The 13,901-nt window shown below is 40.7% G+C and overlaps 2 protein-coding genes across 2 annotated transcripts in view; one reads left to right on the plus strand and one right to left on the minus strand.

The window, feature by feature from the left end:
• The window catches only part of LOC139120482 (insulin-like growth factor-binding protein 7), a 200,108-nt gene that overhangs the window by 80,128 nt on the left and 106,079 nt on the right, over positions 1-13,901 (plus strand). The gene's annotated exons all lie outside the window — the stretch shown is intronic.
• LOC139120475 (beta-2 adrenergic receptor-like) lies at positions 242-3,846 on the minus strand. Its single transcript, XM_070684928.1, has one exon. It carries the CDS (start codon positions 3,021-3,023, stop codon positions 1,854-1,856), a length of 1,170 nt encoding a protein of 389 aa, XP_070541029.1. The 5' UTR covers positions 3,024-3,846; the 3' UTR covers positions 242-1,853.

Raw genomic sequence — 13,901 nt, forward strand, 5'->3', positions numbered from 1 at the left:
CAACGCCACACATAACAAACTGTTTGATTATATATATATATATATATATATATATATATATATATATATATATATATATATATATATATATATATATATATTGATTATATATACATATATATTATATAATATATATATATATTATATATATATATATATATATATATATATATAATAAAGACATTTGTTACATAAACGCAATTATTAAATCTTCATGATTGGCAATAGAAGGAAAACGTCATTAATTTCTATACTAACTCTAGTTTACGGTTATATGTTCAAAATCATCTTAGTACTCGAAAAATACATTTATTACTTGTATTTATGAAATAACCGAAAGAAATTGTAACATAAATTGGATAAAAATTTTTCTGAAAATCCAGGAACTGAAGGGGTGATGTACGTCATTTACGGCCACTTCATCCCGAGGGCTGTACTCATGATATCGGGCACAGCTGTGCTCAGAGCACGCCTGTAACCTGATAAAATTACACGGAACATAAAAAGGTAGTGCCTGGATTATTTTGGATGGACTGTTTCGATCTCGTTCAAGCGGCACGCGTCTGCGACTGGATTTGTGTACGCGCGACGGCGGGCCCTGGATGAAGCCGTGTCGGTCACATTAAGATGTTGAAACGAGTGTCCGGTGTACATAAAATCCAAACTACATGGAAATAAGCTTTGCGTTCACTGCGTTTGTGGATTTTAATGTCTGACATTGATTGTTAAGCCCATTTCTTTCAGAAGTTCACCTGCCTGAAGTAAATTGTCAGACTGCAATAAAAAAAGGGATTTGTTTACCTGCAATTGCCAAATTACTCAGAGGTGAGTAAAGCATGGTCAGCGAGGTAGGTGGGTTCTGAACGTATCTCGATTGATGCTAACATGGGATTCAACACTCGTTCATAACATCTACTGAAATCTCATTCGTAAATGTACATTTGTGACGTCATATTTGGCTGCTTTACGCGAGCGACCGTGTAAATAGTGTAGTACATCGACCGAGTAAATAATTATATCAATCACATCAAAAATATTCGAGTAGAGATGCGTGTATGGATGAATAAGTGTGTGCGAAGGGCTACTATAAGGGGAAGCCATGTTTAAAATTCGCACAGAAGCAAACAAGCTCGAGCAAAGAGTCCTGCACCAATAGATAACCACTTTACGTCAGCTTGGCGCGCGTGCGCTTGTGTTTTGATGAGCCCACGATTCCAAGCCCTCGTTAGGACAATGACCCCCTCGCGGTTAAAAGTGTAGGCAATCAGGCATCATGGACAGGGAAAACAGGTATTCTCTCTTCGATAAGAAGATGATAAAAACCATTCGCTGCCTCTGAGAATCGGATTTCACATGTGCCTCTCTGATTGAATTTACCGACACAGGAAAAAAAATATTTCATGGGTGTTATAGATACTCTGGACAGTTGCGTATCTTGGGGCCGCACTTTGTATCGGTCAACTCAGCAGGACATTGATATTTATAAATTACACGTGTATTCGATTATCTTTGCGCTGTTAGTGTTTACGTAATCTGGCTTGTCTCTGCAAGATAAAGGTCGATAGAAGTCCTACACAGGGTTTCTCGCTGCAAGGCGAAGAATAGGATTTGACAGTAAAGATCTTGCCGGCACAAGCACGTTCGGTCAACATGGCTTATCCACAAATAAAGATGTATTCAACACCGTGGCTTCGTAATGCAACGTGGAAGTCCAACGATTCGACGACAAAAGAAGCATTGCGTAATGGTTGGGTTGGTTTGTAGTCTGTCACAGTCCCTCGATGCTCACTGTCTTCAGCTATATATCAACATGAGAATGCTTTATAAACTGCCTTTCACACTGGGATTAATTACTATAGCTTCGAAACGGTTGCATTGTTTTGCGAGCTGTTGCAGGTTGTGAAGTCCAGCGTAGTTTCAATGCGCATTTTTCTGGGCTGCGATCGCAGTTGCTGACCGCATATCTTGCCAACGTGTAGAAGGTCCTTGAAGGCGTTTTTGAACTCCTTGTTCAGGCATCCGTAGAGAAACGGATTAACGGCCGAGTTTGCATAGCCAAGCCAGGTAAAAATCACAGAGATCAGCTCCGGTATGCAGTCGCCACACAGCGGCGAGACGATGTTCATGACGAAGAATGGAAGCCAGCATGCGATGAAACAGCCCATGATCACCCCGAGTGTTTTTGCCGCCTTGCCGTGCTCCTTTATGGTACTGGCCTGTTTCTGCTTGCGGCGGTTGAGCGGCGAACGCGTTGAAGAGTTTCCCGTTGTCAGCTTTTCATTGCACATGGGACTTGATCCCACAGTGGTCTTGTAAATCTGTTTGTGGTGGTAGCTGGCTGTCTTGTAAATCCGCCAATATACAAAGCACATGATAATAAGTGGAATATAAAAGGAAATTAAAGACGACGATATTGAAAATGCTGTATTGAAATTCACCAGACAATCCATAGGAGGTTGCTCGAATCCAGGTCGTTTGTACCATCCGAAAAATATCGGTATGAAGCCGATGAGTCCCGAAATTATCCACACAATTGTTGAAATGCAAGCTAGTTTCTTTGCAGACATTTTCGCATCATAGGTGAAAGGATAATTGATGGCAACGTAGCGATCGATCGCGATGCAACACAAATGGTTTATGGATGAGGTGCAGGCAACAATGTCGATTGCCAACCAGAAATGGCAGTACACGGTGCCGAAGTACCATTTCCCGGCAAAGTGGTAGGTTAGGGTGGTCGTCATGATCAGGGAACCGACAAGTTCATCGGCGAACGCTAGGTTGAGTATAAAGAGGTTGGTCATGGTGCGCAGCCTCCGATACTTAAATACGGCAACAATGACAAACACGTTGCCGATAATCGCTGTCAACGTAATTACCGTGAACAGAATTCCCAGCACCAGATCGCCCGCGCTCACGGTCCAGAACTCGTCCTGTCCGCAGGAGCCGTTCGTATAGTTTGCATGCCCGCCCTGCAGCGAAACGTTGCAGGCGATTTCTGGGGCCACATCTTCGGTAACGCTCATCTTTTCTTACCTTTCTCCGAGCGTCGAACGCATGTAAAAAAACAGACAAATTGTGGGCGAGTCATGGGCGGATCTCACACAGGCAAACACAACTGCTACGATGCGTTGGACCGTTGACACCAGGAAACGAAACCCGCCCGATGGGTTGATATGGGCCGGGCTCGAAGGGCGTTGAATCCGACCCTTATACTCGATCTGAAAAGTGTCTGTCCGCTTTTAAGGAAAACTTTCGCAACTTCTCCACAAATAATGATGGAAAAAGGGAGATTCAGCACGTTAGGTCGGTTCGGCTATCTTTTCTTTTGTAAGAACAGCTCCTAAAGAAATACGGGATCCTTTTTTGGCTAGCTGACAAGCCTCATGCACAGGTTTATCCCATAGAAGAGCACACGACGCGAATCTTCAAAATCCAAGCTCGACTGCCGCTGTCGGCTCGAAAGTTCAAAGAACAGGCAGCCTTGATTGTCCTCAGTTGCATGTTTAGATGTTAGGTGAAGAGACTGTTGAAAAAGTGGGTTTGGTCACAGCCGAAAGTACACTCAAAAAGGCTAACTGGTTGCATAGAGCTACTCACAAATATTCGGCTGTCATTGCGAGACTGGTGCCTGTCTCAACGGAAAAATCGCCTTGATGGTTGGAGCTGGAGTCATCCGTGACGGGTTTCCACGACTTGACGGAGATCAACGTGAATCCAGTAACAGTATATCTGATGGAAAACCCGTGTGTGGTGTTCACACTGTGCACAGTCTAACGTAGAATGATTCAACATTTGTGTGTGACACTTCTCATAACGTGTGCTGCCAGTGAATACATTTGCTGCGCGTGCGCACATCCAAACGCCCGTTTCTCTTTCCCTGTCCTACCTGCCGTATGAAATGGAGGCTGCCGCGTGATCTTTTGGATCACCGTAAATGGCACGCTGATGGGAAACACTGGCCCTGTTTTGCGCAATTTCGCTTTATACGGGAAAATAATGCAAGTTTAAAAGATCACACAAAGACGAGGGGATCTAAAAATGCAAAATTGTTGTATGCTAGTTTTACTTCTTGTTCTGTGTACATAATTTGAAGAACAAGATTAAAACAAGTCTTTTGTCAAAAATAAAGGAATAAGGATTAGAAACTTGGAAAATTGTTAAAAGGCTGGTGAATGGCCATTTATACCGTGGAGGACACGCATTTTGTACATGTTTGCAAAGGTGAGATTCCATATCGCCTGAGTTCACCTGAAAGCTTGCCCTGTTAATCGCATACAAAAACATCACCCAACGTGAAAAAGGTCACCTTCGTCCCATAACAAATATCATCTGTTTGCGTAAGTATCTTGGAATAGTGGACAGAAAGTGCCGCAAAGCACAGCACCAGTCCATCCGCACTGTGGCTCAGCTAAGAAATTGCAGGTGTTATGTTAATGCATGGCGGGAAAGTCAAAATATCGCCGACAGATCACTGCAAAACTGATAAAGTGTGCGGAAGATATTCGCTCTCAAGGCTTTGCCAGTTAACAGAGACTACTATATTTTACCAAACTATGTTGAAATATGTGCGTGATGAATTCGCGGTAACAGCTGTTGTGAGCTTCAGTGTGGGTTTAACGGTTTAAATAATACTGTCAAATTGTTTCACACGAGGAACTGTAACAGTCATACGAGAGTGGCACCCGGCAGTAGCCGTATGGACCCGTCGTCAGCATCATTGTTATGAACAAGAATTAAGTGCATTGTGCAAGTTAGAAAAGTTTCAGTTCCTAAACTTTAGTGCACATTTTCATGACCTTCCGTTTTTGGTTTTTTATAGGAACGCAATAATGGTGCAAATTGGCGCATATAGGCCGTCAAAATTTTCTACGAAAGTCGTGAGTGTACGTGGACAAGCAAAATATACCCGTTGGCCCAAAATGAGTTCCCATCGGAGAGGTAATGGTTATAAATTATGCAAGACTGTGATGAAAGAAGCGAATAAAGACGGCATCGGCAGCATTGTCAACTTGACAGTTCGCTGACCACTTTCTATTGTCGCATGGTCTGAAAATAGTCTACGTCACTGTTATAGCCCGTGAAGGTATTTGGCGTTGATCTTTCGTGGACAGAGCGCAGTTGACGCACGTATCCTTGTGAGCGAAGACCGACAAACGAAACAAAACAAAGTGCGTGAACGCAGCTCATGGCATTAACCCCACACGGCTGTGACGCACAAACAGGAGGACAACATGCATCTATCTGTTTACGGTAAACAATGCACTGTGACTAACTACAAACTGAACGCGTGTTGTACGTCAATTTAGGATAACGCCTGGATGGGATTAACGCTAGAGGAATCTAGGCTTTTGTCTAGCCTTTCACGTATTATGTCATTTTTAGCATTGCTCAGTAGTCACTACAAAAACCGTTGGATTCCATGCTCAGAGATATTTTTATTGCTGTGATGGAGAACAGCGGTACATTAATGTAACGGAATTCCTTACTTATGTTTTTTGCCGTACTTGGTTCAGAGAATAATGCTGTGATATCGATGTATATGTAGATTTGATGTGTAAACGAGGTTTAGTCAGTTTTACATGTAGACAAATTATTCAACGAAGTGTATGCCTGCAGACACAGCGAGATCTGCATTACTTCCTGGGCTAATCCACCGCATACGGTGCCATCAACAAAAAACCGATTTATCTCAATCGTATGGCGATTTTCTTACCCTACACTCAAACTGACTCGATCTTGGATGCTCAAGAAATATCAATGAAATTCCAACGGGAGAAAAAAAAACGCCTTTAGGGCAAAGCGGAAAATCCATTGACCGGTATGTTGCAAAGCTTCGGTTGGAAATGATGGCGGCATCGGCGGTATAGCCACCAATCACGAAATGAACTTGTCTCTGGTGTATGATTTAAATTCAAAGTTAATTACACTGATATAGGAAGATAACGCTGTGACGTCTCTGCCAGACTGTGCACGCTTGAGTGAGATTACAAACTGGAAATATTCTCTGGAAAGTCGCCGAGTCTGCTTCGCTTGGTTCTTTCGACCACCCATCAACGTTATTCCTGACAGCAAGCAGAAAATGCATAAGATTCAAGCGGCCTACACAAGGCACTGTTAAAATTTTCTTCAAGATCTTTGTTAATCTGAGTAGTTTACACTGTAGGCTACTTTCGTGGGTGTCCTATATACACAAGGCAACCTGTGACTGGTAGATCCCCTGCAGGACACAGTCGCCAACGCTTCAGATTCCTCGATCGTCGACAATATAAAATGTTTTTCAAGATGTATAAATTAAATTTCAATTCTTAATTCGATTCGTAGTGGAACTGTACGAATGACGCATATTGCAGAAAACATATTGTATGTGATTCGGTTTATGAGACTTGAAACTAGGTCGAGTTAACTTAAAATTGTATCCGGTCACAATTTCAAATGCACTATCTAGTTCAAATATACGCTGCCTGATACTTAGACTCTCAAGTTTTAAAATAATATTCTTATCTACCACTTGTTTAGCTCATTTTGAAGGTCTTGCATAGAGAGAATTTTAACTATTTAATTTTGTGAAAACTTGAAAATTTAATAAACATTCCTAAAAAACTTCCAATCACTCTCGGAAAAAATTAAATTTTCAAGTTTTCAAAGTTTAATTCTTTCATTTTGGAGGCGCATATTTACTCTGACTGCCTCATATCCAAGATATTGTCTCCAAGTTATTCACGGCGTCCGAATATTCTACGTACTCATTTACGCCCCTGTTCACTCATAGCAAAGTAGTTCATGGCAAAGTAGTTTCCAAGGGTCTGTGGAAAATGTCGAATGAAGACACCAAGGGCGATCATTTTCAACATGAGTGGACATCACAGCAATGTTGGATAACATTAGGGAGACTATCCCTGATGATCAAGTGACGAACCTTAACCAGCCTCCGTACTTCACCAACTCTTTTTAATATCCCGTATGTTAAACATATATATAATTACGAGATTGACACCTTTCCGCATTCGACATAGCACACAGAGCTACACCCAACTGAGTGAAAATTGAATCGTTTGTGGGTTCACTCAGGTAAGGGTTTTGATCGAAATGTTCGTAAAGTATTCACCATATGGTCGTAAAGTGTCGTCGTAGCACAGTAATATATCAAAATAACCATAAATTTAATCTTAACTGCCTTATTACACTGCTCGTCAAATGTTCGGTACTAAAAGTATTGAAGTCGCATAATGGAGTAATACGGCACAGATATATAATACCGTAAAAACGTTGCTATACTATTACTAATATTTGAAAAAACGGAGGTTGGGATATTCGCTACCATGGTTACTGCATTTTCATCTCTAAAACTGGGTCATCCGAGGTCAGATCCCCTGTGTGTAGGAGGGCCGAAGTTTCACTCTTGTTCCAAATGTTATATTTTTATCTCAATGTTTTATTATGATTACATATTTTTCACTTTCGTCAGCTTGTGGCCCTGTATAGATGATGATTCAAGTGACGCACAATTTCTATATTTACTGTGCGGACTTGTATAGTATGTAATCATACAAACAGGTAGCGGCAAAGGCGTTAGCATGATTATAGTCCTCGTAACGACTAAATACTTGTGATGAATTGGTGATAAACAACAATCCCGATGAACGTGGATTTTTAACATCTTTGAAGCTGAAAATAGGGGCCGCAGCGTTATTATTACCAGAATCACAGAGTATCATAGACAGAGTGGCAACACTTGCATGCCTTTTGTTCCATGGTCGTCTCGGTAGACTATTGGCTTTTCATATTAAAATGAGCTTCAAAGGTGTTAAACTTTTTGGAGGCTTTGTTTGTGGTTGATAATTACACGAGATTATGCGAAACATACGACGAGATGGCATCGTACTGCCAGTCGCGTAGCAACCATAATTACTTTGTGAGCTCTCAGGCCAGAAACACTGCTTCACGCCAATCAAAACATAACACGCCAGCAGTTTCATAAACATGTCCTTTCTTGACGCACGTGTAAAAGACGGTATGACTGACCGTAAACCATTGAGTAAAACCAGACAGTATCGATAAAAGACTTTCAAATTTGGTTCAAACACACTCATTATATATTCATAAAAATATGAGAGGAATTTTTAAAACGGTAAAACCCACTTTCCTGAAGCTCAAAACACTCCCGTTTTTGCCATCACATCAATTCCGATCAGCACCACACGACAACAACAACACAAACTTTGTCGAACATACTTTCGCTTAACTATTGGTGAAAATCCGAAAATTACCGAAGGGTGCATGGTCGGCACTCTTCGGAAAAGAGAGCCAAGAGCTTCGTGAGGCGAGGCAAACACGGATTGCTTATGTAACCGCTTCACGCCTTAAACAATAGGTGTTGCCACTCTGTCTATGATACTCTGTGCCAGAATAGAAAATGAGTCATCGGTGAAAGCGGTAGAACTGAAATTAAACAAAGAGGCAAATATTTCGAAGTAAATTCCCAAGTACGTGCTTCTCACTGCTTTCATTTGTTTATAAGTCGAATTCTTAAGGAAATGACAACATTTGCACGTTGTTTTGTAGCGTGTCTCTTACATTTGGCATGTGATGATAACCTTGACTCGGCATTTACTGTCCAATTCCCCAACCTTAGATCGAACACACTAATGGGTGCGGAAGGTCAGTCAGAAAAGGGAACTATTTGCTGAGCTCCAAAAACACAAAATTGAATTTATTTCCGATAACATCAGTTAATACCTGATGGGAACTGTGATTTTAGCTATGTGAAGTTGGACGCTTCAAACTGCAGGGGCCGGAGGTGCATAACTTTTGAGTCATAAAGCAAACAATCAAGTCAGCTCGTAAGGTGAACTATGGCACAGAAAGTTGCTTGCCGGGGGGGGGGGGGTGTCAGCTCTCAACGTGTTTAGTGGAGACGGTAATTTTTTCTCCTTGATCAGCTTTTTGCAAGCTATCACGGGAGTACAGTTATACCGTGCGGGGGTCATTCATGCTTGACTCCTCAGAGAAAAGGTTGAATCGAGAGAGAATTAGGAGAATGATGTCACGGACTAGACAACAGATAGATAGATAGATAGATAGATAGATAGATAGATAGATAGATAGATAGATAGATAGATAGATAAGCAGGCAGACAGATAAACAGATAAGCAGGCAGATAGATGGATGGATAGACTCGGATAGATAGATTCGGGTAAAAACATTCATGTTTAGGTGAGCAGCTTCAATACAATTCTTGAATATAATCAATATAATTTTTTAATCTTAATATTTTACTGTGTTTTAACTTTAGATGCTCAATATTATCTAATTTGTACTGTCACGAAGACAGGCTGAAGACGTCTACTTGCATTTTAATGTCTGCACTAACATTCGTTCACACTCGAGTTTCCATCTTTCATTTGGCGAGAAAAAAAACCAAAGCGGTAACAGTCATGTCAAAGGTGGGTTGTTAAACTGCAGGACTCTATTTATTAGTGGAGTGCCATTTATATCTTGATTTTAGCCGTATACTCGCGGTGTTTGAATTTGTTTTCATTGAAAATATTTGTTGCAGTAAATTCAACTCTTTACTTGCAGTTGGCTCGACACTACTGATTCACTTTTTGTTATCGCTCAGACAGCATTTCCCGATAGCTCCTCATTCTCTACATGTGTGGAATTGTTAGTTCGCTCATCTTGTTGTAGTGAATTATCCGAGATCGCTAAAAATTTACTGCTCGTTCCACGACTTTGCTCGTAGCCTAAATAGGGTTAGATTCAATGTCACTATTCATCCTTTACATTGCTACTAATCATTTCGACCTCCTTACCTCGGCCGAAAATCATTGAAAATCTAGAGTCTGAAATCTCTACGACCAAACAGAATTTGACTGACATTCGATATAGCATAAGTGGGTTCAACTTTGTGAAATTTCAACTTTGTGAAATTTCAACGTGCCATTTTCAGTACCGGCAATGCTTACCCACTGTATTCGGAAATGTACAGAATTCGAATTGACTTCATTCATGGACTGATTTCTTCTACTAATATTATTATTCCTAAAATAACAATAATTGTGATGGCTGTTGTAGTAGAAATGACGGTTGCAATGATAAACGTTGTTGTTGTTGTTGTTGTTGTTGTTGTTGTTGTTGTTTTTGTTGTTGTTGTTGTTGTTGTCGTTGTTGTTGTAGTGGGTGTTATACGTTTTGTTACTGTTGTTGTCGTCATGAAAGGCATTACATAGGAATATCTTCACATCCCAGGTATCTGAAAAAAATTCTGTTATTGCATTGTATAGTATAAGTCAGTCAAAACACAATCAGGAATAATATGTGAACAATGTAAAATATAAAGCTATATGCGAAGGGCTGTACTTTTCCCTCCGAAAGGAATCCCTGATGTTTAGACAAAGACCACGAACACGATGGGTATAAAGTATACGCATTGCTCAGAGTCAACTGCTGAAGGGAGGTTAACGAGTTTTTCGAGGAAAGGTCACCACTGCCGGATCTGTGACGAATCATTCCGGTTAAAAGATATACTTTGGAATAGATCTAGACTCTAATTCATCAAGCTTTCTATCACACTGACAGTTGAGTATTGTCAGAATGAAGACTGACGATGAAAAAAACCTGACCTTTACTCTTTCCTAGAGTATCCTCAAAACTTTATGCACCTCAATCGAATAGGATATTCTGCAATACCTTCTTTTTAAACTCCTGAAATCGTTTCAAAGAGCTCGATCGTTCTAGGGGTCGACTGGCGCGGCATTCACATTTAGCGTGGCGGAAGATGTTGTACAACGTGCTGTCCATGATGATTCGAGTCAGTTTAAATGCACGCTTTGATGCAGCTGATAGCGAAAAAAAATCCCAAGAGATGTGACAGGTGAATACTGCTCACTTTGTTAAAAGCGACATTGGGATTTTCGAATACTGCTGAAAGGCAATATGGAGCAGATATGGACAGTTAGGCGGATTAAGTGTTTCTATCCAACATCATTTTCAAATATCATTACTGTCAACATTTTTATTCTTTTTTTCATCTTCTTAAGTGACATAATCCAAATGATCGCACGGAGCCTTTAAAGCGACAGACACCAAGTCTAGCCATGCTTCACCATCGTAACGCAAGGTGCGTGCTTTAGAATAGCTTTCTTGAGGTGGTCTGTTGAAATGTATCGGTTATTGATATGTTGGGAGTTCAACGAGTATGTGTCTTTTTGTAGTCAGTGTCAATGCATTCTCAGATCAGCATCATCAGGACCGTAGTTATTTTGCCATTTAATATGCATTTCTTCATGCCTGGAACGATTTAAATAATTGATACAGTATCTTCAAGTTGCAAGTTCCCATTATATCGAGTATGCGCTACATGTGCATGTACCACGAAAAGCTTACGAGTGTTTTACCTAAAGATAGAACGAGCCTCGCGGACAGATATTCAGACTCTCAAATTTTAACAACTCTTTTCTGATCTACCTCTTGTAGAGGATCATTTTAAAGCTCTTGGATTAAGGAAAAATCATCGTCTTAGTCTTTCGGAAATCGAAAAAAAAAATTAGTTTTCCCCATCGAGTTAACACGGGGATGGCAGCCATTTTGAATTTCAAAGCCCGGTTAATGTCAGGTAATTTGTTTAGCTGTACCAAACTTTGCACTGTGACTCCTGATTTTTATTCTTGATTTGGTGAGAGTATGGTTGAAAGTTTCATTGAGGAAATTTAAAGTTTGAGCAAACGTTAAAGTCTTTCACTCATGAGGCGCCTACCACCTTAACAGGTCAACCGGGAAATCGTACATCATATTCTTTTTTTTTCAATCTTTTTCCGTTTAATAGATCATTCTGTATCGATAGCAAATAAAGCATCACTTTTCCCCAGGGCAGAATGCGACCCTGAAACAAATATTCGGAATCTCAAGGAATTCTTGTAATTCTTCTCTGATCAATGGGTCAACGACTCATTTCAAAATCTGACAAGCGTACATTGACGTCACGGTTTCATGTCGTTTTCCTCGAGAAACTCGAAAATGTGTCACCCCAAGAGTTTACAATGAGATTGGACACCAGTTTGATTTCAAAACAAATTTGCTTCTCTATTCCAAGTATTTGTATCGACAGATCCTGCGTTTTATTCTCGATCATCTCAGGGAAGCGTCTCAATCTTTCTTGAATTCGCAAAGCATGAGGAAATGTTTAAAACATTTTCGAGGTACATGTTCTCGTTCGTCTGTTTCTTGCCGTCTTCTTGTCTTGTCGTTGAGGAGCCTCTTTTCAAATTCACGTGTTCATTTTTCTACCTATATTGACATATTTGTGTGTATGTTGCAAACATGTATCTCATCTGTCCCTTTGTCTGTTTAGCTGTAGATGCGTCTTGTTGATGCTTTGGTACCTTTCAGCATTGCTTTACATATTACCCTTTTATCTCCCCGATTATATGGATCTAAAGTATATATCTCTTCTTAAGCCTTCATCCGTCAATGTGATTACTTATCGAACTGTCTGTATGTACCCGTCTTTATACGAAGTGCCAATCCAACAACTGCTCTTATCAACTTTGAGTTACAAGCACGTTCTTCAATGGTGATGTTGACTGATATGTGTGGTTGGAATTATACTGGGACGTATCTACGTCAACGTCATTGACACTGATGGAGATGTGTGCATCACTGTTTCTGCCCACCTCTTTTAGACCTCGTTTCATGTCTATATGCACAAGATTTTGTCATTTCGAACATTCCATTCTCTACATCTTGTTTACATTTGTTACCCCGAAACCCTTTCTCCTTGTCTATATGGATTTGCCTTCTCCACTTCATCGAAAATCCTTGATGACTTCTCAGTTTCTCAAGTGTCACTTCCTGTGACTCGGCCCACTTAACCTTGGACGTGACGTTTACTTACAGGGCAAAATCCATGGATTTCAGCCCGTCGGGTCCTGTAACAGCCGCGGTAAATACCGAAGGGCTGTCTCTGTGAATGTTCACTTTAATCACCGGACACATAAGCCATGAGAAGAAAACTGCTTGCCAATAAGTGTCGCCATCTTCAGAGAAACAGTCGACGCAAACAGCTTAACGGCATGAAGGTAGCATCGGATAAAAAAACCCACACGCATTCTACCTGTTCTCGTCTGATTCGATCTGTTTTTATTGCCACGGATAGTTAAATTATACGACACCGTAAAAACTCACAAATTCAGGTCATTATAAGATTGCTTTGCCCTTGTTTCAGTTTTGTCTCGTTTGCATCGTTAGCACCAGAAAGCGATTGTGAGCGGCCACTGTACAGAAATATAGCCTGGACCGGTATTAAACACAGTGTTATAACAAGTTTCGATGGTTTTATGAGGCATGCGCAGTTTCGATAAAGTGGTGTTTTAACTTAAATATTAGTTTGTTTCTAATTGTATTTGCTTCTCATTAAAATGCGAAATCGTCAATTTCACGCCCTGAAGAATAGTAATTCTCAACATTTTAGTAGACCTGAAAGTAAGACTTACTTAATTAGTTTACTGTTGCGAATTATTTTTTACGAACGGCACTTTTTTATGTCCTCTTCTCCCCCCCCCCCCCGAAACTCGACATCTCACTTGTAGTCGTCGACTGTTTTACAACGCTATGTGTCGAGTCGTAACGGCAAGTGGCAGTGTGTATATGCATCACGCCAGCCTGAATGTTTTTATGCTCCATTCCTTCGCTTGGATCAGATAATGCCTTCCGCCGTCCGGATTCTTCTTCCTTCAGCATCTTCCATTAAGTTCAAATATGCATTTTCCACTAAAAAACCGAACATAAATGACGATGTATGGACACCGTGCATCCCAGTACATGTGCCAAGTCCAAGAATGGAAAGTCAAATACGTTGCAAGACAATAAAGCATAAGTTGGTGCGCGTGTCTGTAGCTTTCTTC

The sequence above is a fragment of the Ptychodera flava genome, chromosome 20 (assembly GCF_041260155.1).
Source record: "Ptychodera flava strain L36383 chromosome 20, AS_Pfla_20210202, whole genome shotgun sequence".
NCBI classification, from domain to species: domain Eukaryota; kingdom Metazoa; phylum Hemichordata; class Enteropneusta; family Ptychoderidae; genus Ptychodera; species Ptychodera flava.